Source organism: Poecilia mexicana, unplaced genomic scaffold, assembly GCF_051168715.1.
Source record: "Poecilia mexicana isolate PSO_F unplaced genomic scaffold, ASM5116871v1 scaffold_13, whole genome shotgun sequence".
Lineage (NCBI taxonomy): Eukaryota > Metazoa > Chordata > Actinopteri > Cyprinodontiformes > Poeciliidae > Poecilia > Poecilia mexicana.
The window spans coordinates 5052345-5071355 of record NW_028263382.1 but is presented as its reverse complement, the minus strand read 5'-3'; the positions used below and the strand labels follow the sequence as shown (position 1 = coordinate 5071355).

General features: G+C 48.8%; 2 protein-coding genes across 2 annotated transcripts; both read left to right on the top strand.

The window, feature by feature from the left end:
* Positions 1-130: 130 nt before the first annotated feature.
* On the top strand, positions 131-18981 carry supt5h (SPT5 homolog, DSIF elongation factor subunit). Its single transcript, XM_088011511.1, has 30 exons — positions 131-280; positions 463-561; positions 1836-1995; positions 2077-2142; positions 3311-3316; positions 4584-4595; positions 4676-4745; positions 5154-5222; positions 6277-6342; positions 6415-6445; positions 6528-6596; positions 6691-6942; positions 7938-8027; positions 8104-8174; positions 8236-8341; positions 8443-8533; positions 8689-8825; positions 8908-9063; positions 9257-9550; positions 9625-9750; positions 10123-10207; positions 11329-11439; positions 11519-11621; positions 14518-14645; positions 15359-15464; positions 15547-15705; positions 15770-15938; positions 16019-16216; positions 18305-18400; positions 18497-18981. Exons 2-30 carry the CDS (start codon positions 475-477, stop codon positions 18635-18637), a joined length of 3255 nt encoding a protein of 1084 aa, XP_087867637.1. The 5' UTR covers positions 131-280; positions 463-474; the 3' UTR covers positions 18638-18981.
* On the top strand, positions 10220-11322 carry LOC148155692 (uncharacterized; the record flags this gene model as incomplete). The annotated part of the gene is made up of 1 exon (XM_088012096.1): positions 10220-11322. A coding segment is annotated over exon 1 (708 nt), but the record flags the coding sequence as incomplete, so codon positions are not given.
* Positions 18982-19011: the final 30 nt, after the last annotated feature.

Here is a 19011-nt window from a genome sequence, read left to right as displayed (position 1 = left end):
CCGTGGCTTTGTAACCTCAAGTCGAAGACCCCTGAAATAAATTGATGGTTTAAAACTTTTTCTTAATCGTTTCTCTTGTACATATTTAAAAAAAAATAGCAGAGTGAGACCTCTGTATTTGTTTAATTATCATCAATCCAAAACCCGCGAGAGCTGTGGCAGCTTTCTGAAGTCTCGCGGCTCTCACGTAAAACCTCACTCGTCAAGATATTAAAATCCACGATAATTTAAATTATTCGTCTTTTAGCGGAATAAACCCGGAAGCAGAGGATAGAAACAGGTGAGAAGTAGAGTTGAAGGCGGGAAAATGGAGGCTAGCTTTTCATAGGAGGCTTGTTTTTGTCATGCTATCTACATTAGCATGCTTTGTTAGCTTAGCTCAGCTAGAATCTTGTGTTTTTCAGCGGGAGTTCGGCTCGGTTCGGATGTTTAATGGTGCTTTCTGTCCTGTAATCGGTTCAGAGGTGCAACAGGATGTCCGACAGCGAGGACAGCGACTTTTCTGACAACCAGAGCGAGCGGAGCAGCGATGGGGAGGCCGAGGAGGTGGATGAGAATGAGGTGAGCTGCGTCTGATGGGGAGAGGGGTGGAATACTCACCCATTCACCCAAAATCCTGTCGGTCTCAAATGTTCACAACTTTAAACGCGTTCCCAGATGGCAGGTTGCTGTAGAACCTTCCTATGCGGACACTGGTTCACCAGAGGAGCAGAACCGTTCCAGTAGGAGTAATATTGTTTATACTGCTGTACTGGGAACTGATCATAACATCTGGCTTAATATTCTACAGAGATTTAGTTGGACAAACAAAAATACAAATTGTGGTGTTTTACCGACCAAAATCACAATTAATACCATAATTGCAAACATTTTTCCAAATCCAATTTTCAAATTTAAAAAATTATTAAAAGTCTGTGTGGAAAAGTGCTTCAAGTGACAATTTATATTTAATTTATAAGCAGTTACTACCTGCTTATTATTGTACTTGAACCAATGTAAGTTTTACCTGTAGACAACTTTTTGAAGTCATAAAATTATTTTCAGGAGTCTTCAAAATTAATTAGTAACTCAGTGTTGAATAAAGTAACAGAAAAGAGAGCTACATTTTAAATATGGTGGCTTTATTATTGTTATTGTTTTCTCTTTTAATAATAATAATAATACATTTAATTTATAATGCACTTTTCATTAATAAAAATCTCAAAGTGCTACATGGTTCATCTAAAAACATAAAATCAACAATCAAAAACAATTAAAAAAGACTGTTGAATAAAAGTGGAGAAGGCTTGTCCAAAGAGGAAAGTTTTCAAGCCAGTTTTAAAATCGGACAATGATTGCGGGGCTCTCAAATAGTCCGGGAGAGAGTTCCAAAGATGAGGAGCAGCCACAGCAAATGCTCGATCACCCATAGTCCTTAGTCTTGATCGAGGAAGGTGGAGAAGATTGCTGGACTGGGATCGTAGGGGTCTAGAAGTTGAGTGTGAAGTAAGGAGGTCCTTCAGGTAATCCGGTGAGGTTCCATGTAGACAGTGATGGGTGATAAGTGCAATTTTATACTGAATCCTATAAGTTACAGGAAGCCAGTGAAGCTCGTAAAGAGTTGGTGTGATGTGATCAAATTTACGAGCTCTCACTCGGATCCTGGCAGCACTGTGTTGAATGTACTGAAGCCTCTGAAGGTGTTTTTGGTGGACTCCGATGAACAAGGAGTTTTTTTTCTCTGCGGTTTATAAATAAATAGTTTATTTCCTGTTGTCTCTCCTCTGATGGTGTTAAAGTTTGTTTGTCTGAGGTCTTCACATTGAGCTCACTGAGGCCGGGTTCATTTCCTGCAGGAGGAGCCAGCCAGCCCTGTCGGCAGCGATAAAGTAGCTGATGAGGAGGGGGAGGACCTGGATGATGATGAGGAGGAGTATGATGAAGAGGAGGACGAGGAAGACGACGACCGGCCGAGGAAGAAGCCGAAACACGGAGGGTTCATCCTGGACGAAGCCGGTGCGAGGAGGCGACTCTTCTTCCTCGGCTCTTCTGTTGTTGGAGGGTGGGCGGAGCTTTAACACACATGTGTCTGTGCAGATGTGGACGATGAAGATGAGGATGAGGATCGGTGGTCGGAAGGAGGAGAGGACATTCTGGAGAAAGGTGAGACAAAAAACACAGTGAAGGCTGGAAACCACACAGAAGCTGAGGCTGCTCTCCCCCTCAGACAAGTTGATGATTAAATCTGCGATAAGGGAACTCGTCTCGGTTTTAAACCCGTTTGTTATGTAAATAATCAAACTGTGGTTCATATAAAGTAGAACTGTAATGTTTTGATCTGATTTCCTGCTTAGCGCAGCGCCTCATTCACTTTGGTGCTGTCTCTTTAAATGAGTGGCATTAAGTCCCGCCCCCTGCAGGTCGCACAGCGTTCCTCTCTACACCTTTAGGCCATTTTTGAAGTTTGATAGCAGAGATTTTATTGTCCAGCTGGGCAGAAATTGGTTAAAAGATGTGAGCGACGGCAGAGTCGTCCGTCCAGCCTGACATGATGGAGAGCGCCGCCACAGCGTAAACAAAGCCTCAACCTAGCTTTGTTAGCTAATGCTAGCAACAACAACACCACTGAATGCAAATGGATCATTTATTCTTCAAGACCAAACTGTTCCTGTAATAACTCAAAACATGGTTCTCCAGGTGCTAACTGCTAGCATACAGTGCTAACATTAGCAGAAGGCATGATGCTACTGCTAGCAAAACAGCAGCCAGGACTTCATATCAACACATAATAAATACATGTCTGGAATAGTGTGTTGTCATTTTAGCATTAGCATGTAGCTTAGCACTTTGCTGTGTCTGACGTTTATACACACAGCAGGAAATGACCCTTCAAAATAAAATGTAACCAGATACTTTGAAGATGTCTTGATGCTGGAGACGGTGGAATGAAACGACCCAGCGCTGTTACTGATCCAGTTAAGGTGGTAGAGCCCAAAACCTAACGGGGAATAGAGGAAACATACATGACAGAAAAATACAATCCAACAGAATATGAAGAAATCCAAAATAAAGTAAAATAAACTTCTCTGCTCTGTTGGAGACTCAGAGCGCAAAACAAAACGTATCCAAGGCTAAAAAATGCATTTTATATAGAAAGTTTCCTTTAATGGAGCAACAGGAGCAACCTGGGGGTCTAATGTTTACAGCAATGTTGCTCTGTGGGAGTGTGTGTGTGTGTGTGTGTGTGTGTGTGTGTGTGTGTGTGTGTCTCTGTGTTTCCTGACCTCTAACTGACCTCTCTCTGTCCTGCGGCGGCCATTGCTGTCTCCAGCCAACGGTAAACTGTTGCTCTTGTTGTCACCGACTCCCATTAGAAGTGAATGGATCATTACCGTCATCCATTTTTTAACCCTCCGCCCCCTTTGCCCCCCCATCACCTCATCCCAGCACAGCTGCACCTGTGTGAGAGCAGCTCTTCTTCTGTGGTTTTTAGCCTTGGAGGACCAGCTGCTTCTCTTTCAGACTAACTCGTCCATCGGACCTGGACACATTTTAACCGTTTCTGGCAATAAGTTGCTGCTGTTCGACTTTAATGAGCAACTTACAGCAATCAGCCACAACATTATGACCATCAGTCGGGTTCTGATCAACACAATTATTGATCGTCATGAACATCCAACAGAGAAATATCAACATGACACACGCCGCACTTTTCAGCTGGTTGTTTGTACTTCATACACTTAATGATTTCTTATTAGTCTCCTTCCATTTAAAATATTTTGGTAGACATGAATCAATCCAATATTAATATCTACATCAGTCCTGATATTGGAAAAAAAATCTAGATCAGGTATCAGACGGTGTGTCTGATCTGAGAGCAGATCTATTCAGTCTGGCTCTACGCCTTGTGCTCTGAGTGACACCATGCTTTATTTATTTCTGTCAGTTTCTTTATCACGTATTTAATATTTTGTTCTGACTGATCACATTAAAGTTGTTTTTCCATGTTTGACCAGCCTGTTGTTTTTTAAACGTGTTGGCCCGGAGCAGAGTGATTAATCACATTAATAACTCGGTTCATTTATGTCTGTGTTTAAAACACAAACGTTTGTTCGTCTGGATCTGATCGGGATCAGCCAATACCAAACCGCAGTTATCGGATATCGGTAGAGAAAAAGAGGATCGGTGCGTCCTGACAGCTGCTGATGGTGGTTGTACGGTGGCTGGTTGGGGTCACGCTGCTCCTGAAGCAGCTGTTGTTCCTAATGCTGTGGCTGAGAGAAGCTGATATCTCCAGATTTCTCCTCGTCTCGTCATGCTGTGGTTCAGAGCAGCAGGTGGAACCGGGTCCAGTGGAGCCTGCAGCTCCTCTGCCTGCCGGTTCCTTTACGGTCGCTTTAGCAGAAACCTGGTTCCGGTCAGCTGGACCTCCATGCCGGTTCTCCAGGCGTCCTGAGGCTCAGCTTCATAAACTCATTATTAATGGGGTTTCCTGTCATCGTGCTTCTCGTGTTGTGCTTCCTGCCTCCATCACTGCTCCTGCTGATCACTTCCTGTTTGCTGACTCGTCTCTGTTCTTCCTCCTCCTGGCGGCTCCTGAGCAGAAGAGGCTGAAGGTCAGTTTCTCTCGTCTCAGACATTATTGACTCCATGTTTTCTAATAAACAAATGGTGAAAGGTTCTCCTTTCCCTCCAGCTTCCAACCTGGACCACGTGGTTCTGGATGAAGACCATTCTGGATCCAGGCGGCTGCAGAACCTCTGGAGGTAGAACCTGTGCAGAGCGTCGATAGATAAGATGAACTTCAAAGAAAATGATCGTTTCATTTGTTCAGGGGGAAAGTAATCAGCTCTGTCATTAAATCATCAATTAACTAATTAAACTGCATTAAAAATAAAACCTGCAGATAAAATTAATAATTTAAATAAAATCTTTCTGATCTGGTTAAAAAGCAGCAAATCATCTAGAAAAATTCAAAGCCAGCAGGAAAACAGTCACTGCAAGCTGCTGGTAGTTGTTGAGTTTAGCAGTGAATACTTTTCCCAGAAGGCTTGTTCTCTGTTTCTGCATCGTTTCCCTGCAGGGGAGCAGCGTGTGAACCTGAGATTCTGACCTGCTGCCGACCAGCAGCAGCTTTCCTCAGCGCCGCGGCTCACTCACTGTTTGTGTTTCAGGGACTCCAGGGAGGAGGCGCTGGGCGAATACTACATGAGGAAATACGCCAAGTCCTCTGTGGGAGAGCAGTGAGTACCGGACTCGGAAACCTTCACTGTGTCCTGGTTCAAATCCAGCTCCTTTCAGGGATTTCCCAGTTTGAGCCTGAAAACTTCTGCAGGTTCTTCAGGGTTTCTGACTGCAGCTTCCCACACTGACGGATACTCTGTCTGCCTCAAAGGGAAAAACTGGGACAGGATGGGTCTGACAATGAAGTCACAGTCATGTGACAATAGAGACGTAATAATGGGAGATTCATTTCAGAATACAAACCGGTACAAGAATAAAGTCATTATAATGTGGCAGGCATGAAGATGCAATAATAATTGTGTAGTACCAGACTGACACGAGGATAACGTAGTGATACGAGACGGAAACTATGAATACGTAGTAATGTGGTAAAACTGTAATAAAGTCGTAATGATGCGAAACTACAAGAATGAAGTTGTGAAATTCGATAAAGTCCTAATCAATCCAAAATGATTTTGCAATACGAGACTGATGAAAGGAGGATAATGTAGTGATGTGAGACTGGCGCAGCAAAGTCGTAACAATGCCACAGTTTTTCTCTAAAATGAATAACTGGCTTAAATTTTCACCATGCCTGGTTTCACAGTAGAAAACCAGCAGCAGATTCATTCCTGAGGCCACAAGTAGACAGGCGTGTTCACTGGTCACCATGGAAACTCCAATTTAATTTCCTCTTTACGGCTGAAAAGTTTCACTCCAAACAAACTGTAGAAAAGCAGTTCTCAGAACACGAATCTTAGTCGTCCACAGAAAGTTGGTTTAAATCAGCGTTTCTCATCCTGGTGCTCAGCCTCCTGTCCTCCATGTTTCAGGCGTTTCCCTTCTGCCACCTGGATTGTATCTCTGGGTGATTAACAGGATCTGCAGCTCCTGATGGTCCTGCAGTCATTTGGATCAGCTGTTCTGGAACAGAGGCTCATCTAGAACATGCAGAGCAGGGGGGGGGGATCAGGGTTGGGAAGCTCTGGTTTAAAGGAAGAACTCAGTTTTAATCACAAGGTAGAACATGAGGAGGTCAAAAAACGGCCATGTTTTTCTTCTTCTGTGGTTTAGTTACGCCGGAGGTCCAGAGGAGCTTTCTGATGACATCACCCAGCAGCAGCTACTTCCTGGAGTCAAGTATGTAAACACTCATTCGACCAATCGGCAATCGATGATGTCATGAGCCTTTCCCCTTGTTTTATATTGCAGGGACCCAAACCTGTGGACTGTGAAATGTAAGGTGCGGAAACACACACACACACACACACACACACACACACACACACACTCCCTCTCTGATCGTCCATGCTTCCTGTGTGCAGATTGGCGAGGAGAGGGCGACCGCCATCGCTCTGATGAGGAAGTTCATCGCCTACCAGTTCACTGACACGGTAAGACATCACCTGACCTCGTTCTGAGCTCTGATTGGTAGAGAGGGTACAAAGCGACCAATGGCTGACTGCTCCTTGCGCCGCCTGCCTGCAGCCTCTCCAGATCAAGTCGGTGGTGGCGCCCGACCACGTCAAAGGCTACATCTACGTGGAGTCGTACAAGCAGACGCACGTGAAGGCCGCCATCGAGGGCATCGGCAACCTGCGCATGGGCCTGTGGAACCAGCAGATGGTTCCCATCAAGGAGATGACCGACGTCCTGAAGGTCGTCAAGGAGGTCACCAACCTGAAGCCCAAGAGCTGGGTCCGGCTCAAGAGAGGCCTGTACAAGGACGACATCGCCCAGGTAACCACATCGCCCGGGTAACCACATCGCCTGGGTAACGACCGATGCGGTAGAACTGCCTGGAGCTCTGGCAGCTAAACGCTTCCTTCCTTCTTCCACTCTTCCTTCTAGTCACCAGCCAGGGAGCCGACATCTGCAGCTCTAAGGTCACTGACCTTTAGGCGGTAGTGAAAGTGTCGGCGACCTTTGACCTTTAGGCGGTAGTGAAAGTGTCGGCGACCTTTGACCTTTGGGCGGTAGTGAAAGTGTCGGCGACCTTTGACCTTTGGGCGGTAGTGAAAGTGTCGGCGACCTTTGACCTTTGGGCGGTAGTGAAAGTGTCGGCGACCTTTGGGTGGTAGTGAAAGTGTCGGCGACCTTTGACCTTTGGGCGGTAGTGAAAGTGTCGGCGACCTTTGACCGGTAGTGAAAGTGTCGGTGACCTTTGACCTTTGGGTGGTAGTGAAAGTGTTGGCGACCTTTGACCGGTAGTGAAAGTGTCGGCGACCTTTGGGTGGTAGTGAAAGTGTCGGCGACCTTTGACCGGTAGTGAAAGTGTCGACGACCTTTGACCTTTGGCGGTAGTGAAAGTGTCGGCGACCTTTGACCTTTGGCGGTAGTGAAAGTGTCGGCGACCTTTGACCTTTGGGCGGCAGTGAAGGTGTCGGCGACCTTTGGGCGGTAGTGAAAGTGTTGGCGACCTTTGACCTTTGGGCGGCAGTGAAAGTGTCGGCGACCTTTGGGCGGTAGTGAAAGTGTTGGCGACCTTTGACCTTTAGGCGGCAGTGAAAGTGTCGGCGACCTTTGGGCGGTAGTGAAAGTGTTGGCGACCTTTGACCTTTAGGCGGTAGTGAAAGTGTCGGCGACCTTTGACCGGTAGTGAAAGTGTCGGTGACCTTTGGGCGGCAGTGAAAGTGTCGGCGACCTTTGACCTTTGGGCGGCAGTGAAAGTGTCGGGGAGGAACTGTGTTGGGCGCCAGGTGTTGTTGTCGTCATGGTGACCTGTGTGTCTCCAGGTGGACTACGTGGAGCCCAGTCAGAACACCATCTCCCTGAAGATGATTCCCCGCATCGACCTGGACCGGATCAAGGCTAAGATGAGTCTGGTGGGTTCTGGTTCTGGTTCTGGTCGGTCTCCTCCTGTGGAGCTGCGTTCTGACTCAGACCTGTGCCGGTTTGTAGAAGGACTGGTTCGCCAAGAGGAAGAAGTTCAAGAGGCCTGCGCAGCGCCTGTTTGATGCCGAGAAGATCAGGTATGCTCCTGGTTCTGGTTCTGGTGAGCGGGTCCGGTCTGAATGAAGAATTCTGCCGCAGGTCTCTGGGTGGGGAGGTCAGCCATGATGGAGACTTCATGATCTTTGAGGGGAACCGTTACAGCCGCAAAGGGTTCCTGTTCAAAAGCTTCGCCATGTCCGCCGTGGTGAGTCCACACCGTCTGGTTCTGGTTCCGGTACCGGCCTGTAGTACTGCGGGTCTCGGTACCGGCTTGTACAACAGCAGGTTCTGCTGTGTGTGTATCAGATCACAGACGGAGTGAAGCCCACGCTGTCGGAGCTGGAGAAGTTTGAAGACCAGCCAGAGGGAATCGACCTGGAAGTGGTCACGGAGTCGGGTATGACATCATCACTCTCTCATTGGACGAACCGCTAGAAACGTCTAGTCAGAAATCTAACAGCCCTGCAGTACCTCTGTGGCCCACCAGGGGTCTCTGTCTTCAAGTCCTTCCTACCTTCTGTTGGTAGGCATTTTAATGGTGTGTGTGTGTAGGTAAGGAGCGTGAACACAACCTGCAGGCCGGGGACAACGTGGAGGTGTGTGAGGGAGAGTTGATCAACCTGCAGGGGAAGATCCTGAGCGTGGACGGCAACAAGATCACCATCATGCCCAAACACGAAGACCTGAAGGTGCTTCCTCCTGACCGCCCTGCAGGAAGCCGAGGCTCCGCCTCCTCTTCCTCCGCTCACCCCGTCTCCGTCTCCCGAGCAGGACCCGCTGGAGTTCCCCGCCCACGAGCTCAGGAAGTACTTCCGGATGGGAGACCACGTGAAGGTCATCGCCGGGCGCTACGAGGGCGACACCGGCCTCATCGTCAGAGTGGAGGAGAACTTTGTCATCCTCTTCTCGGACCTCACCATGCATGAGGTGAGACCACACCCATCATGAACCCGCCCCCTTCCCGCTCTGACCCTGCCCCATGTCCGTCATGGCCACACCCACTACCCTCCCTGACCCCGCCCCCTGCCCTCTCTGACCCCGCCCCCTACCCTCCCTGACCCCGCCCCTACCCTCCTTGACCCCGCCCCCCACCCTCCCTGAACCCTCTCTCTGCCTGCAGCTGAAGGTGCTGCCCAGAGACTTGCAGCTTTGCTCGGAGACGGCGTCAGGCGTGGACGTCGGGGGGCAGCATGAGTGGGGTGAGCTGGTGCAGCTGGACCCGCAGACTGTGGGCGTCATCGTCCGGCTGGAGAGGGAGACGTTCCAGGTTCTGAACATGCACGGGAAGGTTCTGACGGTGCGCCACCAGGCGGTGAACCGCAGGAAGGACAACCGCTTCGCCGTGGCACTGGACTCCGAGCAGAACAACATCCACGTCAAGGACATCGTGAAGGTCATCGACGGGCCGCACTCGGTGAGGAAACCTTCAGGAAGATTGGTTCTGGTTCCGGTTCTGATTGTGGTTCTGGTTCTGGTTGGTGCCTCCAGGGTCGTGAAGGGGAGATCCGCCATCTGTTCCGCGGCTTCGCCTTCCTGCACTGCAAGAAGCTGGTGGAGAACGGAGGGATGTTCGTCTGTAAGACCAGACACCTGGTTCTGGCCGGAGGCTCCAAGGTAGGCCGGGTCCGGAACCAGCAGCTGGTCTCCACTGGGCTGGGAACCAGCAGCTGGTCTCCACTGGGCTGGGAACCAGCAGCTGGTCTCCACTGGGCTGGGAACCAGCAGCTGGTCTCCACTGGGCTGGGAACCAGCAGCTGGTCTCCACTGGGCTGGGAACCAGCAGCTGGTCTCCACTGGGCTGGGAACCAGCAGCTGGTCTCCACTGGGCTGGGAACCAGCAGCTGGTCTCCACTGGGCGACGTTCGGCTGTTTGAAAGCCTCCAGCTGTTTTTCGTCTCTTTTCTGCTCGTTTACATGCAGCTGCTCTGAATCACCTCCGCCTCTGAAAGCGTTTCTCTTCTTCTTCTATTTTTTTGCTGCATTCAGCCGAGAGACGTGACCAACTTCACGGTGGGGGGGTTCGCCCCGATGAGCCCCCGGATCAGCAGCCCCATGCACCACGGGGGGGGAGGTGGGTGCAGCCGCAGCAAAACGCTTTGGAGACCACAAGTTTACATACACCCAGTACAAACAAAGATTCTGTATTATGAAATCAGACCAAACTTCTGGTTTCAGGTCGGATCAAAGCCTTTCTGGGTGTAAACGTTAAGAAATGAATTCAGAGTCTTTCTCTCCTTATTCAGGCGTTTTAACTGAAATAATTTCATTGAAACCAGAGAAGTTTGATTCTGATTTAACTTTAAACAGTGAGGAATAAAAGCTGCTTGTGTCTTTTTACTGGGGTATGTAAACTTGTGGTTGTTTTCAGTGTTTAAATGTAAACAAGACGGATGTTCTCTGCGTGGGAATATTTAGACGGTTTTATTAATTATTGTTGAGACGATTATTCTGATTATCAGTTTGCAGTAAACATGAAACATGGTTTCAACTCCGTCCCCTCTGTCCCCTCCGTCCTCTCCGTTCCCTCTGTCCCCTCTGTCCCCTCCGTCCTCTCCGTTCCCTCTGTCCCCTCCGTCCCCTCTGTCCCCTCCGTCCTCTCCGTTCCCTCTGTCCCCTCCGTCCTCTCCGTTCCCTCTGTCCCCTCCGTCCCCTCTGTCCCCTCCGTCCTCTCCGTTCCCTCTGTCCCCTCCGTCCTCTCCGTTCCCTCCGTCCTCTCCGTTCCCTCTGTCCCCTCCGTCCCCTCTGTCCTCTCCGTCCCCTCTGTCCCCTCCGTCCTCTCTGTCCCCTCCGTCCTCTCTGTCCCCTCCGTCCTCTCTGTCCTCTCCGTCCCCTCCGTCCTCTCTGTCCCCTCCGTCCTCTCTGTCCTCTCCGTCCCCCCTGTCCTCTCCGTCCCCTCTGTCCTCTCCGTCCCCTCTGTCCTCCCTGTCCCCTCCGTCCTCTCTGTCCCCTCCGTCCCCTCCGTCCTCTCCGTCCCCCCTGTCCTCTCCGTCCCCTCTGTCCTCTCCGTCCCCTCTGTCCTCCCTGTCCCCTCCGTCCTCTCTGTCCCCTCCGTCCCCTCTGTTCCCTCCGTCCTCTCCGTCCCCCCTGTCCTCTCCGTCCCCTCTGTCCCCTCCGTCCTCTCCGTCCCCCCTGTCCTCTCCGTCCCCTCTGTCCCCTCCGTCCACTCTGTCCCCTCTGTCCCCTGTCCTCCAGGCGCTCAGCAGAGAGGCGGTGGCGGCGGCGGAGGGTTTGGGCGTGGCCGGGGACGCAGAGACAACGAGCTGATTGGTCAGACGGTGCGGATCTCCCAGGGTCCTTACAAAGGTCAGACAGAGGGCGTTGTGGGCCGTCGGGTCTGCTCTGTGTCTCTGTGGTTCTGACGGGTCTGGACTCGGTTCCTCAGGATACATCGGCGTGGTGAAGGACGCGACGGAGTCCACGGCCCGCGTGGAGCTGCACTCCACCTGCCAGACCATCTCTGTGGACCGCCAGAGGCTGACCACCATGTACGTATGCACAGATCAGCTGCCGAGGTTCTGACCCGGTACAGGTCCGGTGGCTGGACCATATCAAACAGAGGAGCAGCATTAGAGCTGGTGGGTCCACATGTGGACCGATGAGCTGAACCTGGTGGTAAAATGTTTGATGTGTTTCCACACAACGACTCAGACTGTAGAAAATACGACTGGAGTTTCATTGTTCAGCTTCCCTGAAAATATTCACAGCACAGTTAGAATCTGAACATTTTAATGCAAAGGACAACAGGGCAGTGGATATTTGGGTTATTTGGTTATAGAGGATTTGAAGTCACATTTTCAAGGTAAAAAATATTTCAAGACATTTTTTAGCTACCAAAAGATATTTTATTCCTGGCTGAAATCCTAGCTATTGGTGCTAGCTAATACCTGTTAGCTAGCTATGTGTGCTATCTATTGGTGCTAGTTAATACCTGTTAGCTAGCTATGTGTGCTATCTATTGGTGCTAGCTAATACCTGTTAGCTAGCTATGTGTGCTATCTATTGGCGCTAGCTAATACCTGTTAGCTAGCTATGTGTGCTATCTATTGGCGCTAGCTAATACCTGTTAGCTAGCTATGTGTGCTATCTATTGGCGCTAGCTAATACCTGTTAGCTAGCTATGTGTGCTATCTATTGGTGCTAGCTAATACCTGTTAGCTAGCTATGTGTGCTATCTATTGGCGCTAGCTAATACCTGTTAGCTATCTATTGGCGCTAGCTAATACCTGTTAGCTATCTATTGGCGCTAGCTAATACCTGTTAGCTATCTATTGGCGCTAGCTAATACCTGTTAGCTAGCTATGTGTGCTATCTATTGGTGCTAGCTAATACCTGCTAGCTAGCTATGTGTGCTATCTATTGGTGCTAGCTAATACCTGTTAGCTAGCTGTGTGTGCTATCTATTGGCGCTAGCTAATACCTGTTAGCTAGCTATGTGTGCTATCTATTGGCGCTAGCTAATACCTGTTAGCTAGCTATGTGTGCTATCTATTGGCGCTAGCTAATACCTGTTAGCTAGCTATGTGTGCTATCTATTGGCGCTAGCTAATACCTGTTAGCTAGCTATGTGTGCTATCTATTGGCGCTAGCTAATAGCTGTTAGCTAGCTATGTGTGCTATCTATTGGCGCTAGCTAATACCTGTTAGCTAGCTGTGTGTGCTATCTATTGGCGCTAGCTAATACCTGTTAGCTAGCTATGTGTGCTATCTATTGGCGCTAGCTAATACCTGTTAGCTAGCTATGTGTGCTATCTATTGGCGCTAGCTAATACCTGTTAGCTAGCTATGTGTGCTATCTATTGGCGCTAGCTAATACCTGTTAGCTAGCTATGTGTGCTATCTATTGGCGCTAGCTAATAGCTGTTAGCTAGCTATGTGTGCTATCTATTGGCGCTAGCTAATACCTGTTAGCTATCTATTGGCGCTAGCTAATACCTGTTAGCTATCTATTGGCGCTAGCTAATACCTGTTAGCTATCTATTGGCGCTAGCTAATACCTGTTAGCTAGCTATGTGTGCTATCTATTGGTGCTAGCTAATACCTGCTAGCTATCTGTGTGTGCTATCTATTGGTGCTAGCTAATACCTGCTAGCTAGCTGTGTGTGCTATCTATTGGCGCTAGCTAATACCTGTTAGCTATGTGTGCTATCTATTGGCGCTAGCTAATACCTGTTAGCTAGCTATGTGTGCTAGCTAATGGTCCTAGCCACGTAGATGCAGGTATATGATGTAGGTCTGTATTGTAATAGGGTTTGGGGGTTAGGATAATATTTAATAACTGTTGATATTCTTTAAATATTTCCTGAGAAATGCGACTCCGTTTTTCTGCGCTTGTGTCCGTAGCGCTCTGGGTGCAGGACGGTAGCAGATGGTAACTCCGCCCCCCAAACCACTAAAACACTAAAAACAAGTTATTTAGGTTTGATGGGATGTTTTGTGTGAATTCAGTTCTGCTTTAACATCCATTATGTTGGTTTTCTGTGATGTAACATTTCCTGTTTCTGAAGCTGTGTCAGTTTCATGGATTCATATTAAAATGAATCCAGTGGAAACGGGTTGAAAAGTTCTGGCAGTCATTTAGAACCCGTCCCACCATGCAGCCCTGCAGAACTCCTGGTTCTGGTTCTGGACTCCCTCTGGAGGTCATTTATTTCCTGTTCTGACCCGATTCTGAACCCGCGTGGCTCCTGTAATAATTTGGGTTTGGTTGTCTGTGAACCTGAAGCTGTAGAACTTTGGTTCTGTTCGGTTCTGATGAGATGAATGGATGAACGGTCCGGCTCTGATCCAAACCAACATGATTATCCGATTAGTAAAATATTTATTATGGATCCAGTTCCTGCAGCTCAGAGACATTCAGCCTTTATTTGTTTTCATTTCCTCCAGGATTTATTGATTATTTTTATCATTTTTTCCGATCTGCTTCAGAAATATTTGCAAGGAATTTCACAATAATCCTTCTTCCTTAAGCTTCGTCCAAAATCTACATACAGAAGAAAAAATAAAATAAAAACAAGCAGACAGATTGGAGATGCATTTTGGTTCTTCAAAAAGAAATACTGCCACCTGCAGGTGGGAGTTAGCATCACGTTAAAAATGTTGACCATGTTTACAGAAAGTCTTCGTTGAACTCGGCTCTTTAAGATGTAAGAAAAAAAGCCTCTGATCTGTTTGATGCATGAATTTCTGTGATTTTTGGGATTAATAAAATCTCGTTTATTTCCTGTTTTTGCTGATTTTCTTAGATTATTTCTGCCGTTCTTACAGTGATATTCCCAGGATTGTCCTTCCTGTTTCTGTTGTTGGCGGTCCACAGCAGCTTGTTGCTGTTTCCTGTGTTTGAGTCGCAGCTGCAGCTCATTTCTCCCTCTTCCCTCCTTCCAGGGGAGCGAAGAGGCACACCGGGTCGACCTCGGCCCACGGTCGCACCCCCATGTTCGGCTCCCAGACCCCCATGTATGGCGCCGGATCCAGGACGCCCATCTACGGCTCGCAGACCCCCATGCACGACGGTGAGACGGCGGCAGAAACCCACAGGCTGCTGGGGTCAGAGTTCATTCTGCTGTCCCAGAAACACCGGTTCTGGTTCCGGTTCTGGTTCTGGAGCTGCGTCACAGAGGGAATATTTGATTGTAAACACAGCAGACTGCAGAAAGAGCCGGCTCGCCTTTAAACTGTCGCCGGTTGCCATGGTTACCCACATTTAGCTGTTTCAGCGTTAGCCAGCATGTGAAAATGAGATTTGCTTCCAAATTCGCGACTGAGAAACGTCTTCATGACCCGGAAGCGTTCCTGAGGCGGAGGGGGGGTCGGCCCGTCCCTCTGGATGAGACGGTCCATAAATGAATCATTCAGTCACTTGATGAATTTAAACTTGATCGTTTCCATTCGCATCATTTCCTCTTTTTGCTACAAACTGGATGATGAAGTTTTGGGTTTTGGTCTCAGCTAGCAGATCATTCAGAATTCAATTTATTTGTTTCTGTTTTATTTAAAATGTCTCCCAGTGTTAAATGATCATGAGAACTTAAATCTGATATTTGAGAAACGTTTCTTATTCCATAGCTAGAAAATGCTCTCAAAGCAACATGATCGATTATCACAAAACCTTCAGGGACGATTTATCGTCCAGGAAAATTTATTACGGTGATAAGAATCGTTTAGCCTGGTTCTGACCCGGTTCAGATCGCGGTTCTGACCCACCTCCTGGTTCTGTTTCCCACAGGAAGCCGGACGCCTCACTACGGCTCCCAGACCCCGCTGCATGATGGGAGCAGGACTCCTGGTCAGAGCGGTGCCTGGGACCCCAGCAACCCCAACACACCTTCCAGGTAACCCCGACCCGGACCAGCAGAACCAGAACCAGAACCGCTCCGTCTTCATCCACCCTCCGTGTTTTTCTCCCACCTGCAGGAACGACGAAGAATATGACTTCGGCTTCGACGACGAGCCGTCGCCGTCGCCCCAGGGCTACAGCGGGACCCCCAACCCCCAGACGCCGGGCTACCCAGAGGTCCCCTCCCCTCAGGTTAACCCCCAGTACAACCCGCAGACCCCGGGAACGCCGGCCATGTGAGTACTCGTCCCGGCCAGCAGGAGGCGCCGCGGCATCCTGTGACGTCTGCGTTGTGTTCAGGTACAACCCGGAGCAGTACTCGCCGTACGCGGCGCCGTCGCCGCAGGGCTCCTACCAGCCCAGCCCCAGTCCCCAGAGCTACCACCAGGTGGCGCCCTCTCCTGTCGGCTTCCAGAACACACACTCCCCGGCCAGCTACCACCCCACCCCCTCCCCCATGGCCTACCAGGTGGGAACGCGCTCTCAGCCGGGTTCGGATCCGGCAGAACCCAGCCATAAACGCTGTGTGTTCTCTATCGCCCCCTACAGGCCAGCCCGAGCCCCAGCCCAGTGGGCTACAGCCCCATGACGCCCGGAGCGCCCTCTCCTGGAGGATACAACCCCCACACTCCCGGATCCAACATCGAGCAAGGCAGCGGCGACTGGGTGACCACCGACATCCTGGTCCGGGTCAAAGACTCCTTCATGGACCTGATGGGACAGGTCGGAGTTATCCGGAGCGTCACGGTGAGCCCTACTGGACCCGACCAGAACCAGGAGCCCAAACATCTCATTACAGACTAGATGACAAAAAAGCAATAACCGTGGCAACGCATGAATGATGCAAACTCCAAAACACACAAGAGCAACAGAAACGCTGTCAGAGCGGACGCCGTCACTTTAAGAAAACACTTTTTTAGAGAAGACGCATTTTTACATTGTGAATGTTTCTTCAGTCTGCATCATCCGTGTTCATGCTGCATTTCAGCCTTATGACGGTTTGAGAAGTAAAAGATTGTGAATATCAAGTTTTAGGGATTTCATAGTGAAACAAAATGTTCTGGTCCGTTTAGGGCGGACTGATGAGGTTCTGTCTGATCCGCATTGGGACGCCGTCACTTTAAGAAGGAAGACAAACGAACCAGACTGAACTTTAATTTTCATTAAAGTTAAAACACAAGGAGCAGGGGCGGAGCTAGAAAAAATATCTGTGGGGTGGCAGCCAGTGTGTGTGTGTGTGTGTGTGTGTGTGTGTGTGTGTATATATATATATATATATATATATATATATATATATATATATATAGTCTCATTCTCACGTTTAGCTTACACAGACCTGTCACTGTATTGTTTTTGCATTGTTTCAAAATGAGCTTCATGTAGCACTGAGGATTAAATATAATTTCTTAATGTAGTATAGTTAATTATTTTTACGTCTTTCATGCTGCTGCTCATTGATATGTATTACTGGATTGGACAGAGCCTATTAGTCACTATGTGATGCATCGAGCCCAGAAAACTATTCAGTTCCAATGCAGGACGAGCAGAAATCTGTCACAACAATATTAGTAGCGCCACCATGTGTTATCAGATATACTATTAGATACACTTAAAATAAAGATGATAAAACTGATGTTTGATACATAAATTCTCCGGGATACAAATCTATAAACAGTTTGGTTTCTGTTAATTATGTCAAGATGCAAGAAAAGGCCAATTTCTCTTATATTGGTCAGTCGTTTTATTTTAAATATGCTGTAAATATGCTGTTGATGACCGTTGTAAATATCTCCACGTTTTACGAACAGAGCGGATTAGTTCAGTTTTTGTCGCTTGTTTAACTTTCATGAACTGCAGCGGCTGCAGTGAGCCGCACTAAAGGTGCAATAAAGCTGATAAACAGGTGAAGAACCAAACTAGATAAAACCACTTCTGTTCTGCTTTTTCTGCTCCGTGTCGGCGTCACCAAACACGTTGCCATGGCAACCGACAGACAGCAGCTCAACGAGCAGATAAAGCAGAGATACGTTCAATCCGATCAGGGGAATCAACACCAAACTAACATTTCCCACACAAAAAGTAGCAAAAACACCAAAACTGAACATCCAGTCCGTTACATTATGCTGTCAGGCTTAATGTCTATATTGTCATTATTAATAAGTTTTCGCCTGAACACAGCGGGGGTTGATTAGCTGATTTAAACAGCTGCTCTACTGATGACGTGGTGGCGGGTTGACCTGTTTAATGCTAACGGAACCAAAACACACCGAACTGCGCAGCACATGCTAAGGCTATCAAAGCGGGCTAACCACAGTTAGGCTAGCATAACTGACCCACTGCTCACTTGTTCAATGTTTTCTCTAAATTAAAACTTTTTCCTCACCTGTGAAATGTGAAACTCTTGAACCTTGTTATCTATGGCTGTCATGGGGTTGAATTAACTGCTAAACACTTCGTCCATTTTTCAGATTCTTTGCGTGATTGTAGTATTTTCCTGACCAAAGGACAGCAATGGCGCACGTCATGTCCGGTCCAGTAATATATATCCATCCATATCAACGCTGCTGCCTCGCGCTCTGTCCTCTCGCTTCCCGCTACTCAGGTGTCAGGTTACATTAAGGTGCATTCAATGTTATCGGAAAAAGATTTTCCATAACCAGTTATTGAATTCATAGTCGCCAGCTGGGGTGGCAAGGCTCTCACAGTAGATCCGGCCCTGATGTTGAGGGAAAATGGGATTAATGTTTGTTTTGGAGTGTGGCCCGTGTCGGGCCCCGTGTCGGCCGGTACCGGCCCAGAACCGGCCCTGTTGCTAACCGAACCTCGTGTCTGCAGGGCGGGATGTGCTCCGTGTTCATGCAGGACTCTGAGAAGGTGGTGAGCGTCAGCAGCGACCATCTGGAGCCCGTCACCCCGACCAAGAACAACAAGGTGAGTCCACCAGGACCGGACCAGAACCGGACCTGGGCCTCGCTCTTCCTCTGCCGTGGTTAAAGGCGGCGGAGCTGACTCCGTCCTGTTCTCCAGGTGAAGGTGATCCTGGGGGAGGACCGCGAGGCCACAGGGATCCTGCTGAGCATCGACGGAGACGACGGCATCGTCCGCATGGAGCTGGACGACCAGCTGAAGATTCTCAACCTGCGGTTCCTGGGCCGCCTGGAGCACTGAGGGCTGCCGGCCCCGGACGCTCCGCTCTCGTTCTGTTCTGCTTTTAGTGCTTTCATGATCTGTCAGGTCTTTGATTTCTGGATCCCAACCAAACGTGTCGCATCAATAAACTGTGAACTGGTCCGGCTTCCTCTGCTTCCTGATCCAGGATCTCCAGGTTTTCCAGGAGATCCACAGCTTCATGCTGGAGAACCACAGAAGCCGGTCTGCTCCTGTAGTTCCCACCTGGGGAACTTCCTATCAGTGTCCAGGTGTTCCCAGGTCAGAAGGGATTTTCATTCATGTGAAAAAGTTAGCACAGGTCAGATATTCAGTTTATTAATAAATATTCACATGTTGACGTCTGAAGTCTCCGGTTGAATCTCTGGGGAAAT